At 39.1% G+C, this 26,833-nt stretch overlaps 2 protein-coding genes across 2 annotated transcripts; both read right to left on the reverse strand.

Annotated features, from left to right (window-relative positions):
* Positions 1–17,442: 17,442 nt before the first annotated feature.
* On the reverse strand, positions 17,443–17,955 carry LOC149147429 (uncharacterized). The gene has a single exon (XM_089441831.1). It carries the CDS (start codon positions 17,953–17,955, stop codon positions 17,443–17,445), a length of 513 nt encoding a protein of 170 aa, XP_089297957.1.
* Positions 17,956–22,305: 4,350 nt separating this feature from the next.
* Positions 22,306–22,758, reverse strand: LOC149147430 (uncharacterized). Its single transcript, XM_089441832.1, has one exon. The coding sequence runs from the start codon at positions 22,756–22,758 to the stop codon at positions 22,306–22,308; it is 453 nt and encodes a 150-aa protein (XP_089297958.1).
* Positions 22,759–26,833: the final 4,075 nt, after the last annotated feature.

A 26,833-nucleotide genomic window follows, 5' to 3' on the forward strand; every position in this document is an offset into this window, starting at 1 on the left:
CGATGTAGCTGATGGGAAACAGATGACAATCCCCGGGGCGCTTAGAGCAGCAAAACCCCCTGAGACGGTTATAAAATGATTTGCCTTTCCTGGAATTGCAGGGGTTTAGCTAGTAAACCCAAAAAACTAGCGTTGAAAGACCTCATTTCTCGTCATAACCCGGATATTGTCTTTCTTCAAGAAACTCTGGGCAAAGGAATGGATGTTGAAAGTTCACTGGGCTCTCTGTTACCTGGCTGGGTTTTCATAGCTGCTGATGCTTTCGGTCACTCTAGTGGGCTTGCCATGGGTTTTAAGAAGGGAAAGCTGAAGGTTTTAAATTCTTGGGGCTTATCAAATGTTTTAGGGTTGGAGGTGGTATCCCCTGATTTTGACATCCCTCTGTTGCTCGCCAATGTTTACGGCCCTTGCCAGGGTCGGGTTCCTTTTTGGAACGATCTCCTCTCAAAAAACCTGTTTAAAGATAAAAACCTTATCATCGGGGGAGACCTAAACTTTTCGATGGGAAGTGCTGAAGCCTGGGGGCCTCTGGCGAGGGAGGACCCCCTGACTGATTTCTTTTCAAATGCTCTTCTCTCAAACCACTTGATAGATGTCAATATCATAAAAGCAAAACCCACTTGGAGGAACAGAAGAACGGGGGATGACAGGATTGCAAAAAGGTTGGACAGGTTCCTTATCAACGAAAGGCTGGCGGCCTCTATACCTCTGTTCCGGCAATGGGTGGGTGATGGGGGAAACTCAGACCATTTCCCTATTTTTCTGGATTTCTCAAAACCACCCACAAAACCGGCTGCGCCTTTCAAATTTAATGCCTCCTGGCTTCAGGAGGAATCTTTTATTAAGCTCTTCAATGAAACCTGGAGACATGCGGACCAGGAGGCTTCCGAGAATAAAGCAGGCCTGTTCATGGAAAACCTTAAGAGACTTTAAAAAGCCACTATTGAATGGGCAACAGCTCGAAGGAAAAAGCAATTTGAAGAATTAGTCGGCATTGATGAGGATCTGGGGGTTCTTGAAGACCCAGCGACTGATGCTTACTCAACTCAGGAGTCGAAAGAAAGAATTATGGCTCTGGAAAAGAGGAAGGCGAAGATCCTTTTGGATAGGGAAGAGGAGTGGAGATTAAAAAGCAGAGCTATTTGGCTGAAAGCAGGGGATGAAAACACAATTTTTTTTCATAATTATGCAAAAGGGAGGAGGAACGCAAACACTATATGGAAGTTGAGGGATGCTGAAGGCAGGGAGGCTTCATCCTTTGAAGATCTGTCCTCTATGGGGAAAAACCATTTTCGTTCTCTTTTCTCTGATCCTGGGGGGATATCTTTGCCTGAAATAATCAGAACAGCCCAGGCTTTCCCTCGTTTTGTGGAGGAGGAAGATGCGGAAGACCTTTTTAGAGAGGTGACAAAGGAAGAAGTAGAAAGTGTAATAAAGTCTATGCCAAAAGACAAAAGTCCAGGGCCTGATGGATGGACTATAGAGCTCTTTTCTCACTTCTTTGAATCTATCGGGACTGAACTTACAGAGGTGGTGGAGGAATCTCGTGTAAAAGGAGAAATCTATGGTCCTTTCAATGCAACTTTCATTGCTCTTATTCCAAAAAAAGAAGATCCTGCCTCCTTTGAAGACTTTAGGCCTATCTCTCTGTGCAACACCATTTACAAGATTATTTCAAAGATCATTGCTGTTCGATTGAAACCTCTTTTATCTGGCTGTATATCAAAGGAGCAATTTGGTTTCTTGGATGGGAGGCAAATTCATGAAGCTATAGGGGTAGCTCAAGAAACTATTCACAGTATAAGGCAAGCAAACAAGAAGGGGGCAGTGCTCAAAATAGATCTATCAAAAGCATATGACAGGGTCAGCTGGTCGTACTTAAAGTTACTCCTAACTCACCTAGGGTTCCCGGTGGGATTCATAAATTGGATTATGGGATGTATCACAAATGTAAATTTTGTTGTTCTGATAAATGGAGCTGCCTCCCATTTCTTTAGAAGTCAAAGAGGGCTGCGCCAAGGATGTCCTCTTTCCCCTCTCCTTTTCCTTCTTGCTGCAGAAGGTTTGAGCAGATTGTTAGCAAAGGCAAAAAGCACAGGTTTGATAAAAGGTTTGGAAGTTGTTGTTAACCTGTTCATTACTCATCTGCTTTTTGTTGATGATATTCTCCTTTTTACAAATGGGAACCTAAATGAAATTTTAGAGATTAAGCGTATTCTTGATCAGTTCTTGAAAGCTACAGGGCTGCAAATAAACGAGAGGAAGTCTCAGCTAATTTTTGAAGGCTTCAATAGACAAGAGGAGAATCTGATCGTTGCCCATCTGCCTTTCGGAACTTGTAACATGGAGCAGCCTTTCAAATACTTGGGCTTTTGGCTAAAACCATCTGCTTATAGAAAGCAAGACTGGAATTGGCTAATTGCAAAAATTGAACAAAGAATTTCTCATTGGAGCTTCAAGTGGCTTTCTAGGGCGGGAAGGCTTACATTGGTAAATTCAGTCCTTCAGGCAATCCCGGTCTTCTGGGCAGCGTTGACATGGATTCCAAAAGGGACTCTCCATAAAATTAAACAGATTTGCAGCAGGTTTTTGTGGTCAGGGTCGAAGGAGGATTCCGTTCTTCCATGGGTTGCATGGGATAAGATAGCTAGGCCTAAGGACTGGGGTGGATGGGGTCTGAAAAGTCCCATTGACTTCAGCCTCGCTCTAGCAGCAAAATCGGGCTGGAGAATAATCGCTATGGAAAATCTCTGGACGAAGGTTGTTAAGAGAAAATACATTGACCCCATGCCGCTTGAAGATTGGATTAGAATGCCAAAAAAAAAAAGGAAGGAATTGCTCAGTCATTTGGAAAGCCACTTCTGAGGATTTTAGGGTAATTGAACAAGGGCTGGCTTGGCGGGTTTGGAATGGAGAAAATTTGAGGATTGGTAGGGACCCATGGGTGGGGTGTAGTGAGGCTTATGCTCTTTCTCCTGATATGCTCAATCACCTGGATGATATTGGGATCAGAAACTTAAGGCAGATTGCTCATTTGGAGCAGTACTCTATTTGGGGGCAGGTTTGGAGGTCTGAGGCCAGCCTAGGAATAGATCCCGCCTGGAGAGAGGAATGGCAGTTATTCATCCAGGAGCTCAAAAGATCAAATGTGAGAATATCGGATAAGCCAGACTCTCTGGTTTGGGCGCATGCAGAGACTGGGCTTTATTCGCCAAAGGCTGGCTACAGTTTACTTATGAAGAATAAAGGTTGGAACCCTCTTGTCTGGTGGTCAAAACCTTTGTTTAAACTAAAATGTCCAAAAAAAGCTAGAATTTTTTTCTGGTGCGCCTTAAAACATAGGATCCCAACATGGGAAATCCTGCAAGCTCGGTTCAAACATGGTCCTGGTAGATGCCCCCTGTGTTTTTCTGATTCCGAATTTGTCTCCCATCTGTTTCTATCATGCCCTTTTACAAAACAGGTTTGGGCTGAAGCGGAAAAACTTATAAATGTTAAAATTAGATGGGAAGGAGACTGTTTGGCCACAGCCTGGGAATATTGGTGGAATCATTTTCAAGAGAGGAATTTGAGAAATTTACCTCCCATCATTTGTTGGGGTATCTGGATCACTAGGAACCGAAGTATATTTCGTGAACAGGCGACCCTGGGGACTGCTATTGCCATTCAAAGCAGCGCCATTCTTGAGAGCATTCCTGTAAAGGAGGAATCGGCAAATGCGGCCCCGCGGAAGGAACCTATTATCAGAGAAGGGACTCCATGGGCCTTTTTTGATGGGGCAGCTCAAAATGATGTCGCGGGAGCCGGTTTATCCATTCATCTTAACGGTTCACATTCTCTAAAAGCCTCAGTGGGAATAGGAAGGGGGACAAATAATTTTGCTGAACTCACTGCTCTTAAGTTGCTCCTCTGTTGGCTTGTTCAAAAACACATCCTCACAGTTCAGATTTTCGGTGATTCAATGAATGTTGTAAACTGGGTTGTGGGAAAACATCGATGCCAGCACTATATGTTGATGCCGTTACTTGAAGAGATTCAACTTTTAAAACAGCAGTTTAATGTTTTTACTATTGATCACATCTACAGGGAATTCAATGAGGAAGCGGATCGACTATCTAAAGAAGGCCTGCAGCAAGCTGTGGGCTCTTGGAGAGTAACTGAGCAGGACCATGATCAGATCCGTGTGTCGGATCTCCCTCCAGACATATAATCTTTCCTTTTGGGCCGTTCTATATATATGCATTGTTCTAATCTGTTCCTTTTGTTTAGAAAAGGTGGCATAAGCCAAAAAAGATTTTAAACTCTCATACTTTTAAGCTCTGGTTTAAAGAGCAGACTGTGTTTCGAAAAACAATGTTTCATTGCCTGGACTGTTTTCCTCATGAGAGGAGGCCCAGGCGGCACTGAAGTTTTTTGGAGCGTTATCGTTCTTGTTTGTGGCCGAAAGCCGAGTATAGAAGATGCTGTTAGCGCTCTGTAGGGGCGCTGATGATCATATCAGAGGAGCTCTAGCTCCTAAGGAGGCATTTTTGTTCACAGAATGTTAACTCATATGCACTGTAACTTTTTTATGACTTATAAAAAAGTTCGTTTTTTTTCCTGGAAAAAAAAACCATTGATGTTGTTGACAAAAGTCTTATTTTTCCTAAGAAGCATTTTTTTCTGGTAGGTTGCTCCTTTTGACTCAATATATTCTTTCATTACTTGAGAATGTAATCACTTTTCTCTTCTATCCATAGTAGCTTCTAGTTATACTACATCTGCTCCTTCATTATTCAATGTAGGAAGTGTTGTTCTTGTTGTTTTATGTTTTCCCACCATCCTTTAAAAAAAAAAATGGAAAATGTTATGGATGAGACTTATTTCAATTATTTTGAAACAATAACCTACTTGAATGATCTTCTTGATGATTTGATATGGTCCATAGAGCTTACTGTAGCTTGTTTTTTCGTACTTATTTCAATAATAGTTGGTTGTAAGGTTGGAGCTTGACATATAGGCAATCTCCTTAGCCAAATTCTCATTTTTATCCATATTGGTGAACTTGTTGTTTCATATGGTTCGTTGTAATATTTAATTTAAGTTTTTTTAGTTTATGAATAATGTTTTCTCCCCCTCTAGTTGATCTTTTACTCCTATAATTTTTATATCACTTATGGCTAACTCCTTCCATTTACGTGTAAGATTTGTTGAAGTATGGTATGTTTAGTTGTACCACCATTCTCCTACCATTTAGACCAATTTTTCTACTTTTGTATTAGAAAATAGTGCAGATATGCTTCCAAATATTTATTGCCAATTTTAGATTTCTCATTTATCTAGGGTGTTAAGATGAGGTAATGTTGAGGGATGCCCCAATTTGTTTGAAGATCTCCTTCAAAAATTTTCCCTTACATTTGAAATATTGATCACTAATAATTATCTTTGCAAACCCATGTAATTTGAAAATATTTTAGCAAAATATTTTATCAATTTGTTTTGATAAATTTGAACTTCTTACGCCCATGAAGTTTTTGTATTTTCCGATTTGGTCTACAAGCACAACGATTTTATCCTTCCCATTTGACATTGGTAACCCATGAATGAATTACATCACTATTTCTTATCACTTTTGGTTTGGGATATTCATGGGGTGGAGAAATCATGGTGTCAAACAATTTTCATTTTTGTTTCTCTAGTAGTTACTATATTTTTCCACATATATATTTTTTTTAGTTTCTTTATAAATTTCCTTTAAAAAATTTATTGGGATGTATTATAGTAGGTTTTGAAGAATAACACATGTCGATCTCTTGGTGAGTCATGACTCTGCTTAAGAACTTTCATTTTGAATTTGGAGGACTTAGATAAATTCATACCTTATACAAAAAGATATCATTTCTCCATTCAGGTTTTGAATTTTGAATAGAATTATTTATTAGGTTACATATATTTCAATTCTTGAGGTATTCACTTTCAATTTTATCAAATCATTAAGGAACTATATTTGATATTGTAATTAATGACGAGTATTAATATTTTGGATATGGAGCATGAATTGCAACATTTTCCTTCCCATCTTATGGAGTATTTTTATTTTCTCCAACCATTTTTTATGGGGTTCTTAAAAGCTATTGTAGGTTATTTTGATCCACAAGTATCAATAATTTTATACCTAGAATATATTGTTTCCATTTCGTGAGGTTATGCATGATAACAATGATCTCTTTATCCTTTATTGACTTCAAACGCTCCCTCTTATTTAAATTTTTTCTCTCAAAATCAATGGGATAAACCACTTGCATTAATATAACTCCTAATCCAAACTTTAAAGCATCACATTCAATTATAAAATCTTTTCAAAAATTAAGGGTTGATAACAGCAATGTTGAACACATGACTTCCTTTAATATTTCAAAACATTGCTCTTGATCATCCCATATAAACGTATTTGTCTTTATAATATTTTTGAGAGGAGAGTTTATGCTTCCATAATTTCAAATAAATCATTGGTAGTGTGTCAAGGTTAAAAATAATCATGATCTAGATATGTTAATTGGTTTAGGACATTCTTCTATTTCCTTAATCTTATTAAGATATGCTTTTACTTCTTTGGATATTATGTGTGTGAGTTACTCTACTTATTCTTTTCCAAAGGTGAATTTGGACATATTTAGATAAAAATAATATTCTTCTAATATAATGAGAATTTGTTCCATATGTTGGTGATGCCTCTTCTAGGTTTTATTGTAGACTAGCATATCATCAAACAAAAATAGTACAAAATTCCTTAAGTATCACCAAAATACTTTATTCATGGTGGGATGAAAAGTTGTTAGAGCATTAGTTAACCCAAAAGGAATTAACTTAAATTGATAATAACCTTCATGAGTATGAAAGGAAGCTTTTCCAATCGTAACTAATCTTATTCTGATTTGGTAGTATCTACATCTTAAGTTCAATTTTGAAAAGATTTGGCTGCATGAAGTTCATCTAAAATTTCATTTAAAAAACCTATAAGGAACTTATTCTTAATAATTATCTTATTCAATGATTTATAACATGCACATTCTAAATGATCCATCCTTCTTCCAAACTATAATCGTTGAAGCAAACTAAGGGCTTCTACTGTTTGTTATGATACCAAATTTTAAGAGATTCTAGACTATTCTTTCTATTTAAGTTCTTGGATGATTCACACATGCGCACACACATATATACATATGTTCATGTGTGTGTTGATTTTTATAGGGTTTGATCTCGACTTGACTTTGATTATGTGCTCAATTTATCTTTTAGGAGGCATATCTAAGGGGATATATTGGAATACCTTCTTGTGTTTTTCAATTAAACCTAGAATATTAGGGGATATTCACCAATTATATTTGAATCCCTCATTTCCATCTCATGACATTGCACCATATATGTTGCAGCTCATTTTTTGCATAAACTTCACCATTTGTGGGATGAAACAATCATATTGTTTGGTGGTTGAAAAGCATATAACTTATTTTTATGTCCTTCCCATATAACATATATAAATTACTTTGATGGTTGGAAGAGTAAATGCCTAAAATTTTTCACCACTGGACATCTATGACCACATCAACATCCATCCACATATAGGACCACACATGGGGTATGGCATTCAATGCTTGGGCAAGGTAGAATGTGTAAGGAGATAGAATAGTTAGCCAGAAATGGGGACCCAGCACACATGTGAGATAAAAATAGGTGAGATAATAAACTGCAGATCAAGAGCATGATTATACTATGATTCGAGTGGTGACATGGATAATACCCATCCTGAGAGCAGTGACTCATATATTAAATGAGCGGTAGAAACATACGTGATGGAAAACACATGGAAAACAATCTAATGGCAATCTAATATACAAATGGGAACAACGAAGTAGTATGTGGGAAATATGTGGTTGATTATGACAAAGAATTTGGATAACAAGACGTAGGTGGTAGAATGGAGTGCCACTCACCTTGGAAGTAAAATGGAGTAGTTCAAGAGGGTCAATGTGACAATGCTCATAAGATGTGTAAAACAACTGTAATATATATAGATATAGATATATATATATATATATATATATATATATATATAGGAACTAAGGTTGTGTTTAAGCTACAGGTCATCATAGTAACATCATCATTCAAATATTTTCACATCTCTCTCTCTCTCTCTCTCTATATATATATATATATATATATATATATATATATATAGTTGTGTGTGTGAGAAAATATTTTAATGATGATGTTACAATGAAACATATTCTCAGTTCCTTTGACATTAGGGGTCATGATATTTTAATCATGCCTCTTGTTCCTAAATACTTTTAATTAATATATATTTAATTTTAATAGATAAAACCACCCCAATCTTTTTTTCCTAAAGCCATCGTTTTTTCAACCCTAGTGGACGAGAGAAAACCACTTTTTGATCTCCAATATGGAATTAATAATTTAAAAGACACCCTCTAACATATAAAAGTATGAATTAAGTAGTTCATGGACAATCTTGTATCAACATTAGACAATTCTACACATCACATGTAACAATTTCATTAGTTTAGGGATGAATATCGACACATTTACACACAATTGAAGAAGATAAAGATAAAGATCTCACCAATACTTTTCCTTCCATTATTCATTTTATCACTCAAAATGCATAATAGATGGACCCAATTCTTCCTTATCGGAACATATTGGTATACGTAGCTACACAAGACCCAACACCCACATTAGTGATGTTCCTTCTGAGTTATAAAGTAAATTCTTTTTGCGTATTTCAAATTTTGAAAGGCTAATGTAGAGATTTCACAATTAGAATTTCTCATTTTCTATCAATTTTTCCTCTTTCTATTTTAAAAGAGGTATCTATTATCTATATTAATGTAGGACATGGCCAAATCCAAAGTATTATATTAGATATAACTCTACTTTTGGCAAGGGCTACTCATTTTAGTTAATAAAATTTCTTAGTTATGGTTAAAAATATATATTAGGAGGGTGGCTCCCTCTTCTAAAAACTAATCCTTTCTACAAGTCCTCCCCATATCAATTATAAGAACCAAAGCATGAAATTTAAAAAAATTCCTAAAATCAATTCTATTCATGGTAATAAATAATTATTCAATGAATTATCTCAACACTAATAACTCCGATCGGGGTGAAGAAAAGGACATGATGTGGAGAAATGATGGCAAGCACGATGTGGAAGCTCAAGCCACCTCCTAAATTAATCATCCTCAGGTATGCAGAGCCGGCATGCAGAGGTGGTCGAAAACCGAGGTGTGGAGGAGAAGGAATAATGGCGAGAGCAGGGGAGAATGATGGAGAAGTTGGGGCGATGGAGTGTAGGATAGGCAACGATAAATATTTAAGAGTCAGTGAAAGCAAAGCAGAAGTTAACGAGAGGATTAGAAAAGTGGTGAGGGCAGAGAATAACAGTCAAAGAAAACCAGGTATCCGACACAAGAAAGGGCAGGAGACAATGGCGGATAGAAGAAGGAGGGTAGGAGAAAATATAGATGAGAAAGGGAGCCAAATGGGCAAGGACAAGGACAAGCAGGGAGCTCAGAATGATAAAGAGCAAGCTAGGCAAAGAACTGAGGTGCGAGGAAATCCCAAGGAAGCTAAAAAAAATCCGCCAACCAACGGAAGAGTGGGGAGGGTGAACAATGAGGAGAAGGAACAGTCGGAAGAAGAAGAAGGTCGAGGAGATGGAGAAATGGAAGCAGGTAGAGAAGAACAGATGGGAAAGGCGACGGTTGAGGAAGGGCAAGGGAGCCGGAGCACCAACAGAGGAAGACTCTCCCATAGAGGCAAAGGTAGAGGTCGCAGGGGCCAGGGAAGAAGCTCGCAAGATGACACTTATGAAGGAGAGATGCAACATACAAACCGCTAGAAAAGAGTATGGAGAACAAGAGAGCAGATGGATCAGGATGTGGAAAAGGCGTATAACGAAGGGACGAATGGGGATATTAGAAGAATTATCCAGGAGCTGGAGAACGATGTGTTGCAGGAAGCCTCTGACCTTGAAATGGAGGATTGGAGCATTCTTTTACCAGACCCAGGAAACACAAGGGGTCGGTTATCCCTATATAAACAAGCCCTTCATGTTTATTGGGTAGTGAAACGGTTAATAGCAAAATCCATGGAACAAGTAGCAGAGAAGATGACTGAAATGGCTCAAGGAATCCCCAATCTAAGAAGGGAGATGAAAAATCTACATGTCACTATCCAGATGCAGGATACGAGGTTAGAGGAAATTCAAACTATGCTAAAAAGATAACTAATGGGCAGCGCAAGGAGGAGATCAAGATGGAATTCATGGTAGACTGAGTCCTTTTGTATTGTCTTCAATTTAAACCTTATGTCAATCGCTAGGAGAACCTATTTTTTGAAAATGTTCCTGAACTGTTATAATGTTGTATGTAGGTAGAATTATAATGTTGTACGTAGTTAGAGTAAGATACATATCGTAGACTCGGTGGTGTATGTTTACATGCTATGGATTGTTATTCTCACACTGATGGGGATCAACAGACCCGGTTTCCCTTCAGGGTGGGTTGAGATCACCTTTTGCATGTACATACTTTATTTACATATAATAGAATAGATCCTTCTGTAGCTTACAAAAAAAAATAACTTAACACTAATAACTTAGGGAACTGAAAAGATTGGCTAATGAATGGAACACTTCGATAGACATGTTAGTATAGGCTAACAATTATTATACTGTCAAGAGGTGTAAGCATTGATGAGCCTTGGTATTGCAATAAGACTATTGCAACTCCCAAGGCTATCATATTTAATTATCAAAATGGGGTTTATACAAACTTAAGAGGTGGAAGTCCTATATGCACAGTTGTTTAAGCTCTACCCAAGTTACTATGAAGCAATGATGTAGATTACCTTAAATTTCCCCTTTAAATAGGATTTATTCCTCGTGAATACCATAGTTTCTCAATAGCATGGGTCATTTTTATATTTTTTATTATTTTTTATTTATTTCATATAGTTCAAATGTTTACATTACATCACTATTCCTCTTCTTTTTTTCTAATTTGACTTAGTGAAAATATTAAACATGATATTATATATTTATTCCACTCTAAATGATTAATAATATAATATATTATTAATGATAGTTACTTTGATTCTTATTGATTTTACAGTTTAAAAACATAAAAAATAAAAAATTAGTTCAAATAATAATTGTTTTATTAATTAATAATATTTTATCCATAATCTATCGTTAATTAGAAATTTTAATAAATAACTTGGGGATTTTCTCTTCTTTATCTATCTATACCATTACATGAGGTAATATTCTCTCCTAGACATTACAAGTTAGAGTGGAATTAAAAGAGTCATCACCATGATGAAAAACATGACCATTTGCATTAGATAATAATTAACTCCATAGTATATTATCTTGTCCATACAAACATAGTAGATTCTCTAACATCCTCCCATCTTCAAATAGATTGTCAATCAAAATGAATAAATCATATACTCAAAGGCATATTGAGGATGTATATTATGGATCTACCCACTAAGTAGGATGATTGTTTACACCTCCCAGAATTTTCTTACAATAATATCTATTATGTATCTATCAAAATGAGCCCATTTGAAGCTATGTACAGGGGCAAGTGTAACACCCCCTTAAGATGGAGTCAACCAAAATATAAGTTTGTGTTAGGACCTAATCTTGCAAGGGAAATGGAAGAAGTGTGAAATAAAATGAGGCATAATTTGTATTGTATAATAATATTTTACTCAAAATATATAATTAATTATAAATTTTAATAAATAATAATATATAATAAATAAGTAAATAAATTCAAGTTAAACCAAAAAAATGTATTTTTTTAATAATTATTTTAATCATTATAATTAAATAAAAAAATTAATTTTAAATTTTTAATTAAGATAATCTTTAATGAGTAAAATAAACAAATTTACTAAATAAAAACTATAAACTTTAATAAATAATAATATATAATAAATACGTAAATAAATTCAAGTTAAACCAAAAAAAGTGTATTTATTTTTTAATAATTATTTTAATCATTATAATTAAATAAAAAAGTTAATCCTAAATTTTTAATTAAGATAATTTTTAATGAGTAAAATAAAAAAAATTTACTAAATAAAATCGTGAAAAGTTAAGGTTGAATTGATAAAAAAAAATAAAAATTGACCTAGTTTTACTTATTAACTCGCTTGAAGTGAAAATCGTGTGAGCTAGGTATACTTGGTCTGCGATTTTGGATATAGGGAGATACGAGAGAGACTATATTCGAAATTTTCTGATAAGTAATTGTGGTTGCTTGCATTTTTATAAATTCAGGGACTTGGTTCTATATCTCGTTGGAGAAAATTGTTACCACATTTAATGCATCACAAAGCAGGGTGAATGACTTGACACTGCTCGAATATTTGGAGACTAAGAAACAAGTACCTATATTATTTTATAATATGTGGGCTTATTTTTCTTGGGGTCTGAGATAAATATATAATAAACTTATTAGTATGTAATAGTGAAGAAAATGTGCAAGTGATTAAATGCATACCCAAACCTATCTTCATCGGACAAGTGTCAGCCTTCCTGCTGAAAGCCTAAAAGGGTTGTAAACTATTTATTGTCGAGATAGAAGAAAACACACATATAACAAAAGATAAATATGTAGATTATCTAGCTATAATAAGAGAATTTAAATATGTTTTTCCAAAATAAATTCGTAAATTACCACGAAGAAGAGAAATAGACATTTCAATTGACAATACGAGGGGCCACACTTGTGTTTAAAGCACCATATATAATGAGCATCCCTAAAGTTATGGAATTAAAAATGTAGTTACAATAATTATTGGAAAAGTAATACGTGAGACCAAATATTTATAGCTAGGGAGACTGAATGTGGTTTGTAAAGAAGAAGGATGGAACTTTATGTGAATAGATTATTGAGAGTTGACTAAACTAGTAATTAAGAATAAATATTTTTTATTCTAGATAGATAATTTGTTTGAACAAGTTAGACCAGCAACAATGTTCCCAAAGATGGACCTCATATTAGAATATCATCCATTAATAATCAAATATGAGCACATACAGAAGACTACATTTAGAACCATGCATTGACACTACCAATTTGAAGTCTTATTTTTTTGGTTTGACCAATTCCCTTGATACTTTTATGTGCCTAATGAACAATGTGTTCAACAAATAGATAGAAAGCATTGTACTAATATTTGTTATGATATTCTAATATATTCAAAAATTAAGAACATGAAGAGAATTAAGGATAATATTAAGAAACTTGAGAGAACATCAATTGTACACAAATTTCAACAAGTGTGATTTTATAAAGATAAAATTAAATATTTGTGTCATGTTATCTCTAAAGAAATCATATCTCTTGATCGTGAAAAGGTTAATTCTATGTTAAACTAGATAGTTCCAAAGGATGTTGCACATATTAGATCTTTAGTTGGCGTCACTAGTATTAGAGGAGATTTATTGAAGGATTTTGTAAATTAGCCTATCTCATCACTTATTTTTAAAAGGGACTGCAATTCCATTTGACACTAAAATGCGAGAAGAGTTTTGACATACAAAAACACCTTTTAAAATGGCTAGTCTCGAAAAAAAACTTTGTTGTGTGTATATATGCATGTTTTGGAGGGTTGAGTGGTGAATTAATGCATGAAAAATGTGTGGTAGATAAAAATGAGACTTGAATTGAAAAAGGAGTTGCAGCTCACAAACAAAGAGAACTCTCTCCGTACACTCTACTTCATGAATGAAAGTTTACATCATTAAGTACATCACTAGAACTGAGGAAGTTGCAACCAAACTCCTAAACTCTAGGAACAAATCTTAAACTAAGGAGATATGTTACAACTTGTGTAACCATTTCTTCATTAATATAAAATAATATTAATTATTTTCAACTCCCACCCTTAATGGAGAAAGGATTATCCTGAACTCCTAGCATCCCTCTAAACAATCCAAACTTTACACGCCCAAGAGGCTTAGTAAAAATATCAGCCATGTTATCACAAGTTTTACAATATTCAACACATATCTCTTTTGACTGTTGTTTCTCTCGAACAAAATGAACTTGAGTATCGATATGTTTGGTATTTTTATGAAAGACTGGATTGTATGCGAGCTTGATAGTACTCTCGTTGTCAGTTTTGATAATAGTTGATTCTTTCTGCTCTTCTCCTGCATCGTTGAGAAGTCTTCTCAACGAGATAGCTTCACATGTGGCTGCACACAATGCTTGGTACTCATATTCACATGAAGATAGAGCTACAGTGTGCTGCTTTTTGCTGCTCCATGCTATGACCCGGGATCCAATGTTGAATGCGTAACCTGTGATAGATCTTCGATCATCCAAGTTACCTACCCAATCAGAATTTGAAAAACGTGTTAGAATAACATCAGAAGTGTGAGTGTACAAAATGACATAATTACTAGTACCACTAAGATACCTCAACACACTTTTTGCTGCGACCGGTGACTTTCAAGTGGTTTTGACATGAACTGGGTCAACACACTAACAAAATATGCCAAATCTGGTCTAGTTGTAGTCAGATATATCAAACTGCCAACTAGCTATCTGTACATGGTAGCATCGACCTCTTTAGTACCGTCGTCACTCCTCAACTTTAAGTTCCACTGTAATGGTGTTGCTGCTCATCTGTACTCCTCCATTCTGAATCTTTCCAGCAAGCTTCTGGCATACTTCCCTTGAGTAAGAAAAGTTTGTCCACAGTCTTTCCATACCTCCAATCCCAAGCAATAACGAAGGTTTCTGAGATCTTTCATCTCAAACACTTGTGACATCTACTGTTTGATTTCTTTGATGAGATTATTAGCATTCCCTGTTATGATCATATCATCTACATACAAAGAAATCAAAATAATTTGCCTCTGTTTATTAAACTTGGTATACAGATTTGGATCATTCAAGCTCCTATGAAAGCCATGCTGAACAAAAAATGAGTAAATTTTCTCATATCACAACCTGGGTGCATGTTTTAAACCATAAAGTGCCTTTTTCAATTTACACACAAGATGTTCCTACCCCTTTTTCACAAAAACTTCAGGCTGTACTAAATAAATTTCTTCCTTCAAGTCACCATTCAAAAATGCAGACTTAACATCTAGCTGGTGTAGCTGCCATCTGTGTTTTGTTGCTAAGGAAATTAGCATTCTAATGGTGTTTAATTTGGCTACAGGAGCAAAGGTGTCATCGAAATCTATTCCCTCTTTCTGTGAGTAACCCTTTGCTACCAGTCTAGCTTTAAGTTTCTCTATACTCCCATATGCATTTATTTTTGTTTTATACAGCCATTTGCATCCTATGGGGGTTTTACCTTCAGGAAATTCAACCAAATCCCAAGTATGGTTTCTATTTATTGATTCTATTTCCTCATACATTACAGCCCTCCATGCATCGGATTTACATGCTTCCTCATAATTTGCAGGTTTTACAATGTTTAAAATATTTGAAATTAATGCATAGTCTTTCAATTTAGATGATAATCGAGTCTTCCTACGTGATCTCCTTGGTAGGGGACTTACCTCAATTCTGTCTATTTCACCCTTTTCTGGGCTTGCATCATCATTGATTACATTGTCTCTTACTTCTTCTTCTTGTTTCTACTCCTGCTCTTCATATTCCTCACAGTTTTCTTCCAATAGAAATGGAATGTGCCAATCACTGTTAGAGTCATTCTTTCCTTCCTCAACCTGTTCATGAAATATGACATCTCTGCTTGCAAAAACCTTGTGAGTCACAGGATTAAATAACTTATATGCGTTGAACTCAGTGCCATATTTAACAAATATACATTTTAGGGTTTTAGGATCTAACTTCTTCCTATCTGCCTTAGGTATATGAGCATTAGCTTTTGACCCAAATATTCTTAAGTGACTCACTGCTAGTTTGAATCCAAACAATGCTTCAAAAGGGGTTTTGAAGCCTAGAGATCTAGTAGGACTCCTATTCTTTAAATACACAGTAGTGTTAATTGCTTCTGCCCAAAGACAATTTGATAGATCCTTACCTTGAAGCATGCTCCTAGCGCACTCCACAAGAGTTCTGTTCTTCCGTTCTACCACTCCATTCTACTGTGGAGTGTGGGGCACTGTAAACTGTTGCACAATCCCACTATGCTTGCAGAAATCCATGAACTCTCCCAACCTGTATTCTCCCCCTTGATCTGAGTAGAGAATTTTTATCCTTTTTCCTGTCTCGTTTTCTACCATGGATTTAAACTCTTTAAAATACTGAAAGGCTTGACTCTTTTTACTCAAAAAGTACATCCATGAAAATCTAGTGCAGTCATTTGTAAATAAGAGAAAGTAATATGCTCCTCCTAATGACCTGGTTTGCATAGGTCCACAGATGTTTGTATGCACCAGTTCTAAAATGTCTCTTTCCTTTCTATTAACATGCAAAGGGAACTCTTCTCTATGCATTTTCCCTAATGCACATCCATCACAATCCAGCTTAACATTATGGAAAACAGGGAGTCGATAAACCATACCTTTTCTCTGAAGTAGGATGAGGTCTTGCAGATTTAGATGGCCAAATCTCTGATGCCAAAGATCTTCGACTGTTGATCCAGCTGCAACCATTGCTTGCTGTGGCATGCTCTTTGCATCTAGTCTATACAGGCTCCCCATGTGCACTCTTGTTGCAACTGTTTCCATCTGGCTATGCTTAGTGACAGAGTTATTCTTAAAGAATTGTACTTGCATATCTTGATCAGTATTCATTGAGAGAGAGACAAAATTTTTCTTAATTCTTGGAACATACAATACATTTTTAAGGTGTCTAATGTCACCGCTAGGTAACTTTACAGGAATGTCACCATGTCCTTTGATCTCATATCCACTATCATCTCCTAAATAGATTTTCGACCCACATGAAGTTTCTTTAAGAAATTCAAACACGTCCTTCTTACAAGTCATATGTGAGGATGCGCCAGAGTCGACATACCATATGTCGTCCTCATCTCCCTTTGAAGTTGAAAGAGCACAATCGACTGTAAATAGTCAAAGTTTGTGGTTGTGGTCCTCTTCTTCCCCAAAAAAGTAACCCTTAAGTTTTCTCTGTTTGTTTCTTCCTTCATCTGCCTGCCTCTTATAACAATCTTTAATCTGATGACCAGGTTTTCCACAGTAAAAACATTTCTTGCTGGGAAAATTATTATTAGACATACCTTTAAATGGTCTCTTCTGAAATGTGTTGGCTCCTTTCTGCTGCTGCTGCTGTGGTTGCTGATGCTGCTTCTACTTCCCTCTATGTTGTCTCCTTTTTTCCATCAGAGCAAGGTCATTTCTCTGAGTTTTCAAATTTTGTCGTCGCTCTCCTTCCTGTAGCAGGATCCATGTGAGCTCTTCAAACGGGCTTTCTACCTTGCTGACAGCCGTGTGATAAATGTCTGGTATTCATCAGTCATTCTGTTCAACGTGAGCATGACTAGATCTGAATTGGAAACTTTCTCTTCGATAGCTCCCAATTTGTCCTTCAGGTCTTTGACTCTAGCAATGAATCCAGCAACGGACTCATTCTCCTCCATCTTTAATGCAAACAACTTGCCTTTGAGTGAAAAGAAATGATTTGTATTCTGCGTCTCGTATAGGTTTTTGATCGTCGTCCAAATGTCAGCGGCCGATTTACAGTCTCTAATGTGCGGGATAACATTGTCCTTAATGGACATCTTTAATATAACCTTTGCTTTTGTCTCCCTTTTATCCCAATCTTGTTCTTGTGTAGTTGTTCCTGATCTCAGCTCATTTCCTATAACGATCGACCACGCATTTGCACTTTCAAGTAAAGTCTGCATCTTGAATTTCCAGTTAGAAAAATTTGATCCATAGAGTTTGCGAGACTCGTGGAGATTTGATTCTCTACTGTTATTCATATTGGACTGATAAAATTTTTGATCCTCTGATGAATAAGTCTATCCAACTAAACACTTCAATGAGCCACCACTGGGCAAGTCCAATCTGCAGCCACCGAACAGATCAGGAACTCCAATGCGCCACCACCGAGAAAATCCGATCTACTGCCACCAAACAGATCAGGAAACTCCAATGCGCCACCACTGGGAAAATCTGATCTGCTGCCACCGAATAGATCAAAAAAACTCCAATGCGCCACCACCGGGCAAGTTTGATCTGTTGCCACCGAGCAGATAAAAAAAACTCTAATGCGCCACCACTGGGCAAGTCCGATCTACTGCCACCAAGTAGATCAAAGAACTCCAATGCGCCACCACTGGGAAAGTCCGATCTGGTGCCACTGAGAAGATCTGAAATTTTCACGTGCCACCACTGGGCAAGACTGATCTACAAAAAAATTGCATATTTTTCAAAGAGAAAGAGGTTGGCACTTCTCGATGGCTAAGGATCTGCACCAGAAACAAAATCGATGTGTCTTATGAAATTGGCGCGATTAATCCTTTATTTTCCATGCCAATAGCACTTTCTGGCACATTGGCACACTTATCACCCTCAAAACCACGCCAAGTGGTTCGTCTGTTCCTTAATAAACCGCACGAGCTGCTGCTTCTGCTCAAAAATGGCGCAACTATTCGGAAAGATTCTGTGCTAACCCTTTCTTGTGCTCAGAGATGATCAGTCATCTGAGACATATGCTTCAGGTGTTACTGCAGTCCACGTGATTCTACAAATGCTTCTATTTACTCCACCACCACTACAGTTCTGTAATCAATGATGCATTCTAAAAAAAAGATTAAGGTCGTCCCTACTCTGTGCTTTGATACCAAGATAAAAATCAGACTTGAATTGAAAAAGAAGGAGTTGCAGCTCACAGGTGAGTACTGCACCTGGAGACTGCACTCAAACGAAGAGAACTCTCTCCGTACACTCTACTTCATGAATGAAAGATTACATCATTAAGTAAATCACTAGAACTCAGGAAGTTGCAACCAAACTCCTAAACTCTAGGAACAAATCCTAAACTAAGGAGATACATTACAACTTGTGGAACCATTTCTCCATTAATACAAAATAATATTAATTATTTTCAACTGTAGTTTCTTATGAATGAAGAAAAATGAAGCCTCATCAAAGAACTATGTTATTTATGACTTGGAATTATTTTCTATTATACTTGTATTTAAAATCTCTAGGCATTACTCATTGAGGAAAATGTTTACTCTTATTACTAACTACATTTAAGTTTTTTTTTTTTTGAGCTAAGCAGATTTTAATACTAGATAGGCAAGGCTAATGACATTTTTAAGTGAATTTGAATATGACATCAAAAAAAAAGAAAAAAGAGGTTGAAGTAACACATAGACTATGTTGAAGTGAAAATCATTTAGCTAAAATTATGTGAGTAGTGGGAGGAGAGATTTTGCAGAATAGATAAGAATCACAGTTTTGAAAGATGAAATTTATAGAAAAAGGTGAAGTCACAGAGATCTTCCTAGTGATGTATAAAATTAACATGAATTATTAACATTCATGAAAATAATATATGCCCCAAGTGAAGGAGCTTTGAAGTAGCTAATTCTTTCTTTTTCTTCTCATTAAAACTATTCTATTATTTACATTATCACAGAACAATTACATCATTACATAACAAAAAGAACCAGCTGCCTGGAGGTAATGGTAGCATGGAACATCAGAGACCGCAGTCTCAGAGAACTAACCAGACTAAAAAACCAACCCATGTAGGGGCGCCAGTGGAACAGCAAACTAATCCTGCGCAGGGGAGCCAAAAGCTTTCCCAGCCATAGAGAAAAAATTCCAGAATGCAAACATAGACAATTTCTCATCAGCATTGATACAGAGACACTAACACCACAGCTTTGACACAAGAGCATATCCGAAAACAACAGGAGTGACCAAATGCCCTCACTAACGGGCCACAGAGACCTGATAAGAAGGCACATCTAGTCTTCAGGATCCTCCTCCACTACCCTGCACCACCCAAATTCCGCCATGTCATGAGCCTCCTCTGTAGCTGTCGGAACGGGCTCCATCTTGACATCCTCGTTCTGGCTGCTCATCGCCTCCTGAGCTACCGAGGGACCAGCAAGAGGGCTTTCCGAAACATTCACAGGATTTGCAGAGGGAGTCTCCATGGCTCTCGTGGAACCATCAGTTGGCATCATCCCCTGATTGTCTCAGGAATCACTTTCATCATGGGTCTCCTCAATGAAGAGCACTAGAACATGGGTGTTGATCCGGAGACGGTTCAAAGAACTGTTGAAATTGAAAATTGCAGAGCCAAAGAAGAGCGAGGAAGAGGACTCCGGAGCGTTGGCATCCAGGAATTGACTGGACCGAAGGGGGTTAGCACCATGAGTGCGATGGCAATGGCAATGGCAGTAATGGGGAGAGTCTTCGTCGACAGGGGGCGCGAAGACCCACCTCAGGAGGTGCCTCGACGGCTGAGCATTCACTGTCGAGGCCGAACCATGACTGCAGGGCCAAACAGAGTCTCTATGCCTGAGACTAGGATAGTGCTCAAAGCTAAATTGAAACCCAGAATAGTCACGGGAAGACCATATGTAGGCGGGGGAGTAGCCCAAACAAAAAGGCAAACGCTTGGAGTGGCCAGCAGCGCCAGAGGCTGCATAAACAAACGGAACAGAACTTGAATTTGCACTGTGAATCCCATCCCGCAGCCATATTTAACACATCTGCCTATGCCTCGAGGCCCTCCCACCATTACTATGGCATTCATGGGAGCCGAGGAGTCAGACCCTGCTTTGCGTGCGGAGGTGAATGGAGCATTTATGCTCCTCTACTGAATGCCTTTAATTCCAATCCCACGCAGTTGAGAGTGGCCCTTCCCCCATGTGTGAACAGTGCCTCTACGCATGGCTGGCAGGTGGCCGCGGGTGATTGCCCGTCCCATCTCCTCAATCACCCGCATCCAGGGGGCAACATCGTTTTGGACCAGACGAGTGCATTCCTGTGCCTGATCATGATTCGATATAATGTCTAGAGTTCCTGTGAGTAGAGTATTCTCATTTTCCACCCCTAAATTGGCCATAAGGTCTGCGACCTTGTTGCCTTCCCTCTTTATGTGATTGAAGGTGATGGCCCTGTTACTGTGGAGCGCTTGTTCGATGGCTTCCAGTCTTGCTTCGAGCCTCCAACTGGTGGCTATTTTCCTTGCATGAGATCCATTTAGGAGATGCTTGGCCATATTAATAAGGATTTGAGAGTCTCCTTCCACCTCCAGGGGGTGGAAGTTGTGTTTCCATGAAAGAAGGAGACCTTGCCATAGACCCTCTAACTCAGCCGAGTTATTGGTGTCCCACCTAATGTTTCCATAGTAGATCAGTAGGGGCGTTCCTTCATGATTTCTAAAAATTCCGCCAAAGCCTGCATTTCCAGGATTGCCCTTTGAGGCTCCATCAAAGTTAAGCTTGAAGGTATGCTTTGGAGGGGCAGTCCAGGAGACCTTTTTTATGTTGCTGCTTTTAGGAGGGACTTTGTTGTGAGATTCCTGAGGGAGTTGCATTTGCCAGCTCTCCCAAATGGCTTTCTCATTGTCTAGAGTTGGGAGGTCCTCCTTTGTCCATGAGCGGAGCATCAACGTCTCTTTGAGATTCACACAGAGCATGCTCCAGATACTGTCTAGCAGGCAACATTGATCTTTGAATATGCGTTTGTTCCTTTCCTTCCATACGCTCCATAAGAGGAGCCCGAGGATTATTTTCCATAAATGGTTGAGAATTTCACTTTTATATGCATTCTATTGCCAATGATGCAATGAGTTGGTGATGTCTTCCTCAAGTGTGCATCTTCTTTGACATCTAAAACTTGCCTTCTCCCACAACTGACTCGCTAAGGGGCAAGAGTCCGAGAGGTGTTGGAGTGTTTCCTCTTGGGATTTGCAATTAACACAAATAGAGGGGTCGTGATAGTTTATTCATCTAAGTTTATCCCAGGTGAGGATTCTCTAATGTCCTACCAGCCAAAGGAAGAAGGAGACTTTAGGCCAAGAACCTAACCCCCCTGATTTTGCTCCAAATTGGGTCAAGGGGCGTAGGGTCAGTGCACATAATTTTGTAAGCCTCAGAAGTAGTAAAAGCGCCTTTAGGCTGGTATCCCCATTGTAGAATGTCTCTGCCTTTAGTATTTCAAATGCTCCTTTTTCGTAGCTCCCTTTCCAGATCCTCAATGAATAGATAATCCTCATTTCTGACGAGCTCGTCACCTTGTTTCCATTTCCTGAAGCCTTGCTTTGTCTCCTGACTCCAATACTGCCAAATATTTTCTTGTTTCTATTCCTCTCTAATGTAGTTTGGAAGCGGATTAAGAATGCAGCTAAGCTGTGGCATTTGGTTCCAGGAATCCGTCCAGAATCGTGCTGTTCTTCCATTTCTTACTTCCCAAAAACTATGTTGTTGTATCAACTGGAAGTGTTGTTTGGCCGCATTCCAAATTAGCGAACCTTTGACATTGGGAGTGAACTTGATGAGCTCCTCCTGGGGTCTGTGATTGGCGTATTTGGCAGTCCAAATGGCTGCCGAAGGTTTTTCTGGGCTAGAGAGCCATTGCCACCAAATTTTTGTGCTCATGATAGCATTACTGTGAGTGGGATCTCTCAGGCCAATGCCCCCTTTTCCTTGGGCGTACAGACAGTGGTCCATTTTACCAGGGCCCATTTGCAGTTTGTAGCTGAATTTCCCCAGAGGAAGCCTCGATGTAGATCCTGACTTCTTTTTAGAACCCATTTAGGCACTGCTAGGATTGAGAATAAGTAGAGCGGCATTGCCTGTAGAACTGATTTTATGAGCACTACATGACTGGCCATGTTCAGTGTTCTGTGCGTCCAAAGGTTGAGGCGGGATTCGAGCTTCTCAATGAGAATGTGCGAGGAGGAGTGCTTGATGGCTGAAGCAATAAGGGGGGCTCCAAGGTATTTGGAAGGGGGAGTGGCAATGGGGAACCCCAATATTCGGGCAACATCGTTCTTAACAACAGGTGGGGTGTGAAAGAAAAATATCTGTGACTTGGTGTTATTGATGCTGGTTCATGAGGCCTCAGAGAATTCATTGAGCAGGGCTTTGAAGCGGGAGGCTTCCTGGACAGATGGGTAGCCAAAGAGCATGTTGTCATCGACAAACTGTTGATGTGTTATAGCTGGGGAGTGGTGAATGGAGAGACCTTTAAGCTGTTGGGAGAGGAGGGCTTGTTTGATGTGCAGACCCAAGCCTTCAGCCATTAAAACAAAGAGGAAGGGGGGGAGAGGGTCACCCTGCCTGATTCCTCGAGAGGTATTGAAGGGTCGAGATGGGATCCCGTTCACAGGAATGGAAAAGAAGGAAGAGGAGATAAGACTCATGATCCAACAGATCCACATGGGAGAGAATCCAAAGGCAATTAACATTTTCTGAATGTAAGTCCAACTGAGCTTATCAAAGGACTTAGAAAGATCAAGCTTTAGGATCATACCTGCCTGATTGGAATGCTTGAGGGAGTGTATAATCTCATGCGAGAGGATAATGCCATCCATGATCTGTCTCCCTTCCACATAACCAGACTGTTCCGGAGAGATGAGCAGTGGCAAGAGGGGCTTTAACCTGTTGGCGATAACTTTAGAGATTACTTTGTATATGACGTTGCAGAGAGCAATCAGACGGAATTTGTCCGGGGTGATGGATTCTGCCTCTTTTGGTATAAGTGCAATGAAAGTTGAGTTGAGAGAAGGAAGTAGCCAATGAAGAGCTCTCAGTTCCTCCACCACTTGCCAGACCTCAGTTTTTATCAGCTCCGAGAAGGTGTGAAAGAAAGTTGTGGTGAAGCCATCCGGGCCAGGGGCTTTGCCCTCCTTGAGCTGGGACATGGCTGTATCCACCTCCTGAGTCAGTATAGGATGAAGGATAAGTTCATTGTGTTCCTCAGTGATTAGTTTTGGCACATTATGTGTTATTCTTTCTATCGCAGGTCGCCTGTCTGCATTGGGCTCTAGATGAACTTTCTTGAAGTGATTTAGGAATTCCTCCTCGATTTCTTCATGCTGTTCAACCCTTGCCCCACCTTGCTTCTGAATGAAGGCGATGTTGTTGTGCATTCTTCGTTGAACAGTGGTTCGGAGAAAGAATTTGGTGTTCCGTTCGCCCTCTTTCAGCCATCTGATCCCGGACTTCTGCTTCCATAAAATCTCCTCCTGCTTTCTTCTCTCCTCCAGTTGATTGTGGATGCGCTGCTCCTGCTCCAGGGTCCCCTCCATGTGACCCCCTCTGATTACTTGTTGCTGGAGATCTGTCATTTCCTTGTTTAAGTCATGTTGCGCCTTAAAGATGTTTCCAAAGGTCTCATTGTTCCAGCGCTTTAAATGGGATTTTAAATATTTAAGTTTATGTTGGAACTCAAACATCTTGGAGCCTTCTAGCAGAATGAAGGTTTTCCAAGTGGTTCTGACAAAGTCTTTGAATGCAGGGTGGGTGAGCCAGAACTCTTCGAAGCAGAAAGGCCTCTTGGTGGTTTTGCCCGGTCTTTGCCACTCGAGGGAGAATGGCCAGTGATCTGAGCCTTAGTGGGGGAGAATTGTAGCAGTTATGTCTCCTCCTAAGTGAACCGAGTTATCTGATATGAGAAATCTGTCTAGTTTGGAAGCGATTTGGTGCTTCCCTGCTCTTTGATTACTCCAAGTGTATGTGCCATTACAATATTGCAGGTCTATTAGAGAGGTATTTCGGATGAAGTCTTTAAAGTGGGTATTTTCATGTTCCAGCCTGTTTCTTCCCCCAAGCTTTTCCTCCAATTTGGTGATCATGTTAAAATCCCCTCCTATGATCCATAGAGGATGCAATCTGTTGTTATTCAGAGCTTCTATAGTATTGAGAAGAGCTATTTTGTTTCCTGCTTCCTGCGGGAAATAAACATTGGAGAGGTTTCCATGTATATTGGTGCCTAAAATGTGGAAGGCGGCCTGAATGAGGTGGTGAGAAGCATGGAAGTCGGAGAGGGTTAGCGCTTGCATGTTCCATGCAATGGAAAGCCCCCCTGATTCTCCTGAGGCATCCACTGCCATTGATTGACAACCTGGCCATGCTTTAGAAAGGATGCTTCCTAGTGTAGTGCTGTTACACTTGGTTTCCTGAAGAAAGCATAGTTGCGGCTTTTCCATCTTTATCATATTTTTTAACATTCTAAGTTTCCCTGGGCTATTGAGCCCCCTTAAGTTCCATGAAATGAGCTTCATGATTCACTATTGATAGAAGGTTTGTAGTACTTTGTCAATTTTTCATACCTGCCTAAGTCCACCAGGATTTTCCCTACTGCTATTGTTCGCTGGAGATTCGTTCTTCTTCCCCTCTTTTTGCAGTCTTTTGGGGGAAGGATGCCATCCAACTGGCTTCTCGGCTGGATGCCTAGCTGTTTCTACTGATAAGCCCTTGAGATGACCACTTCCATTTTGTTGAGTTGAAGCTCTGGGATATTGTCGTAATCCTTCTTGTTGCATGCTAGCTCTAGCTCTAAAACGTCTAGTCCTTCCAGATCTATACTTTATGGTTCTTCATCCATCTGTTGCACCTAAAATTTTCCTTGTGTTGATATATCTAAGCTTTGGGGGGGATCTGGAGTTCCATCCACGTCCATATCATTATCTTTTTCAGCAGGCTCCTTTTGTCTATCCTTGGGGTTAGCCTTAACACCTTTGGGGGTTTGTGATTCAGAAGGGGAGCCCGAAAGAGGAGGCTGGGATGAGGAGGAGGTGGGCGCGGAGCTGGGCTTGGAGAACAGGATTTTCTCTTCAGAGGTTTGAGCTAGAATTTCAAAGCTGTTACTTGTAGCAGGGCCAGAGGCGGTATCTTGCTGGGGATTTTTTCCGGTAGAAGGCTTTTTGTGCGCTCGTTTGCGGCTGGGTGCTTTGGTGAAGCCATCATGGGTCAAAGAGTCGGAGGGGTCGGGAGCATTGGCTTTGGCATTTAGGGGACAATCCCTAAATAAATGCCCGTGAGCATGGCATTTTCGGCAACGAAAAGGAACATGTTCGTAATCCAAGGGTTGAATCCATTCATTATCACGATGAGAAAGACTTACCGAGTCTGGCAGGGCTTTGTCCAGGTGCATGAAAACGCAGATGCGGGCATAGGATGTGTATCTGCGCAGCTTCGTTTCTTCCGCCGCTTTAATGTATTCCCCTAATCCATTTCCTATGTCTTTGAGTATGTCTTCATCCCAATATTCATCTGGAAGTGAATACATTCTGATCCAGACTGGAGCCCAGGTGAGGTCTTCCTTGTCCGGGTTAAATCTTGCTACCCATTCCCTTAGATATAGTCCCGCTGAGTTGAAAAAATATGGCCCTTCATCCAGGATTCTATATTTATCTTCTAGGCAAAGGAAAATCGCAGTAAAGAACCCTTTTGGTCCTAGTTGCAGTGTTACGTCGCCTTTGGGTTTCCATTTAGCTGCGATCCATCCATATAGCGCTTCTTTTATCCGCGAGAACCCTATAAATTTCCCAATGAGGGCATGATCCCTCATGTATTGGATTCGTTCGTCAATCTTCTGGCCGGGCAGCTCTATTCTGGGTTGTTCGGCTGCTATTGGTTTGCAGGTTTTCGAAGTGATCTTCGGTCCTTCCTCTGGCTTGTCCTTTCTTCCTGGAGTGTCGCTTGTCTTGTCTGCGTGATTGCTTGTCTCATTATGCCCTTTGCGCTGTGGGATCTCCTTGTTGATCGCCTCCTCATCAACAAAACCGAAAACGATCATCCTCTCAGGCCCTAGCAGCATAGTATTTGCTTTGGGGGAGGGCATTGACGCCCCCCGTGATCCATGTGCCCTGAAATTATTCCC

Source organism: Pinus tabuliformis, chromosome 9 (assembly GCF_031772625.1).
Source record: "Pinus tabuliformis cultivar Carrire ecotype Pingquan chromosome 9, CPIR1, whole genome shotgun sequence".
NCBI classification, from domain to species: domain Eukaryota; kingdom Viridiplantae; phylum Streptophyta; class Pinopsida; order Pinales; family Pinaceae; genus Pinus; species Pinus tabuliformis.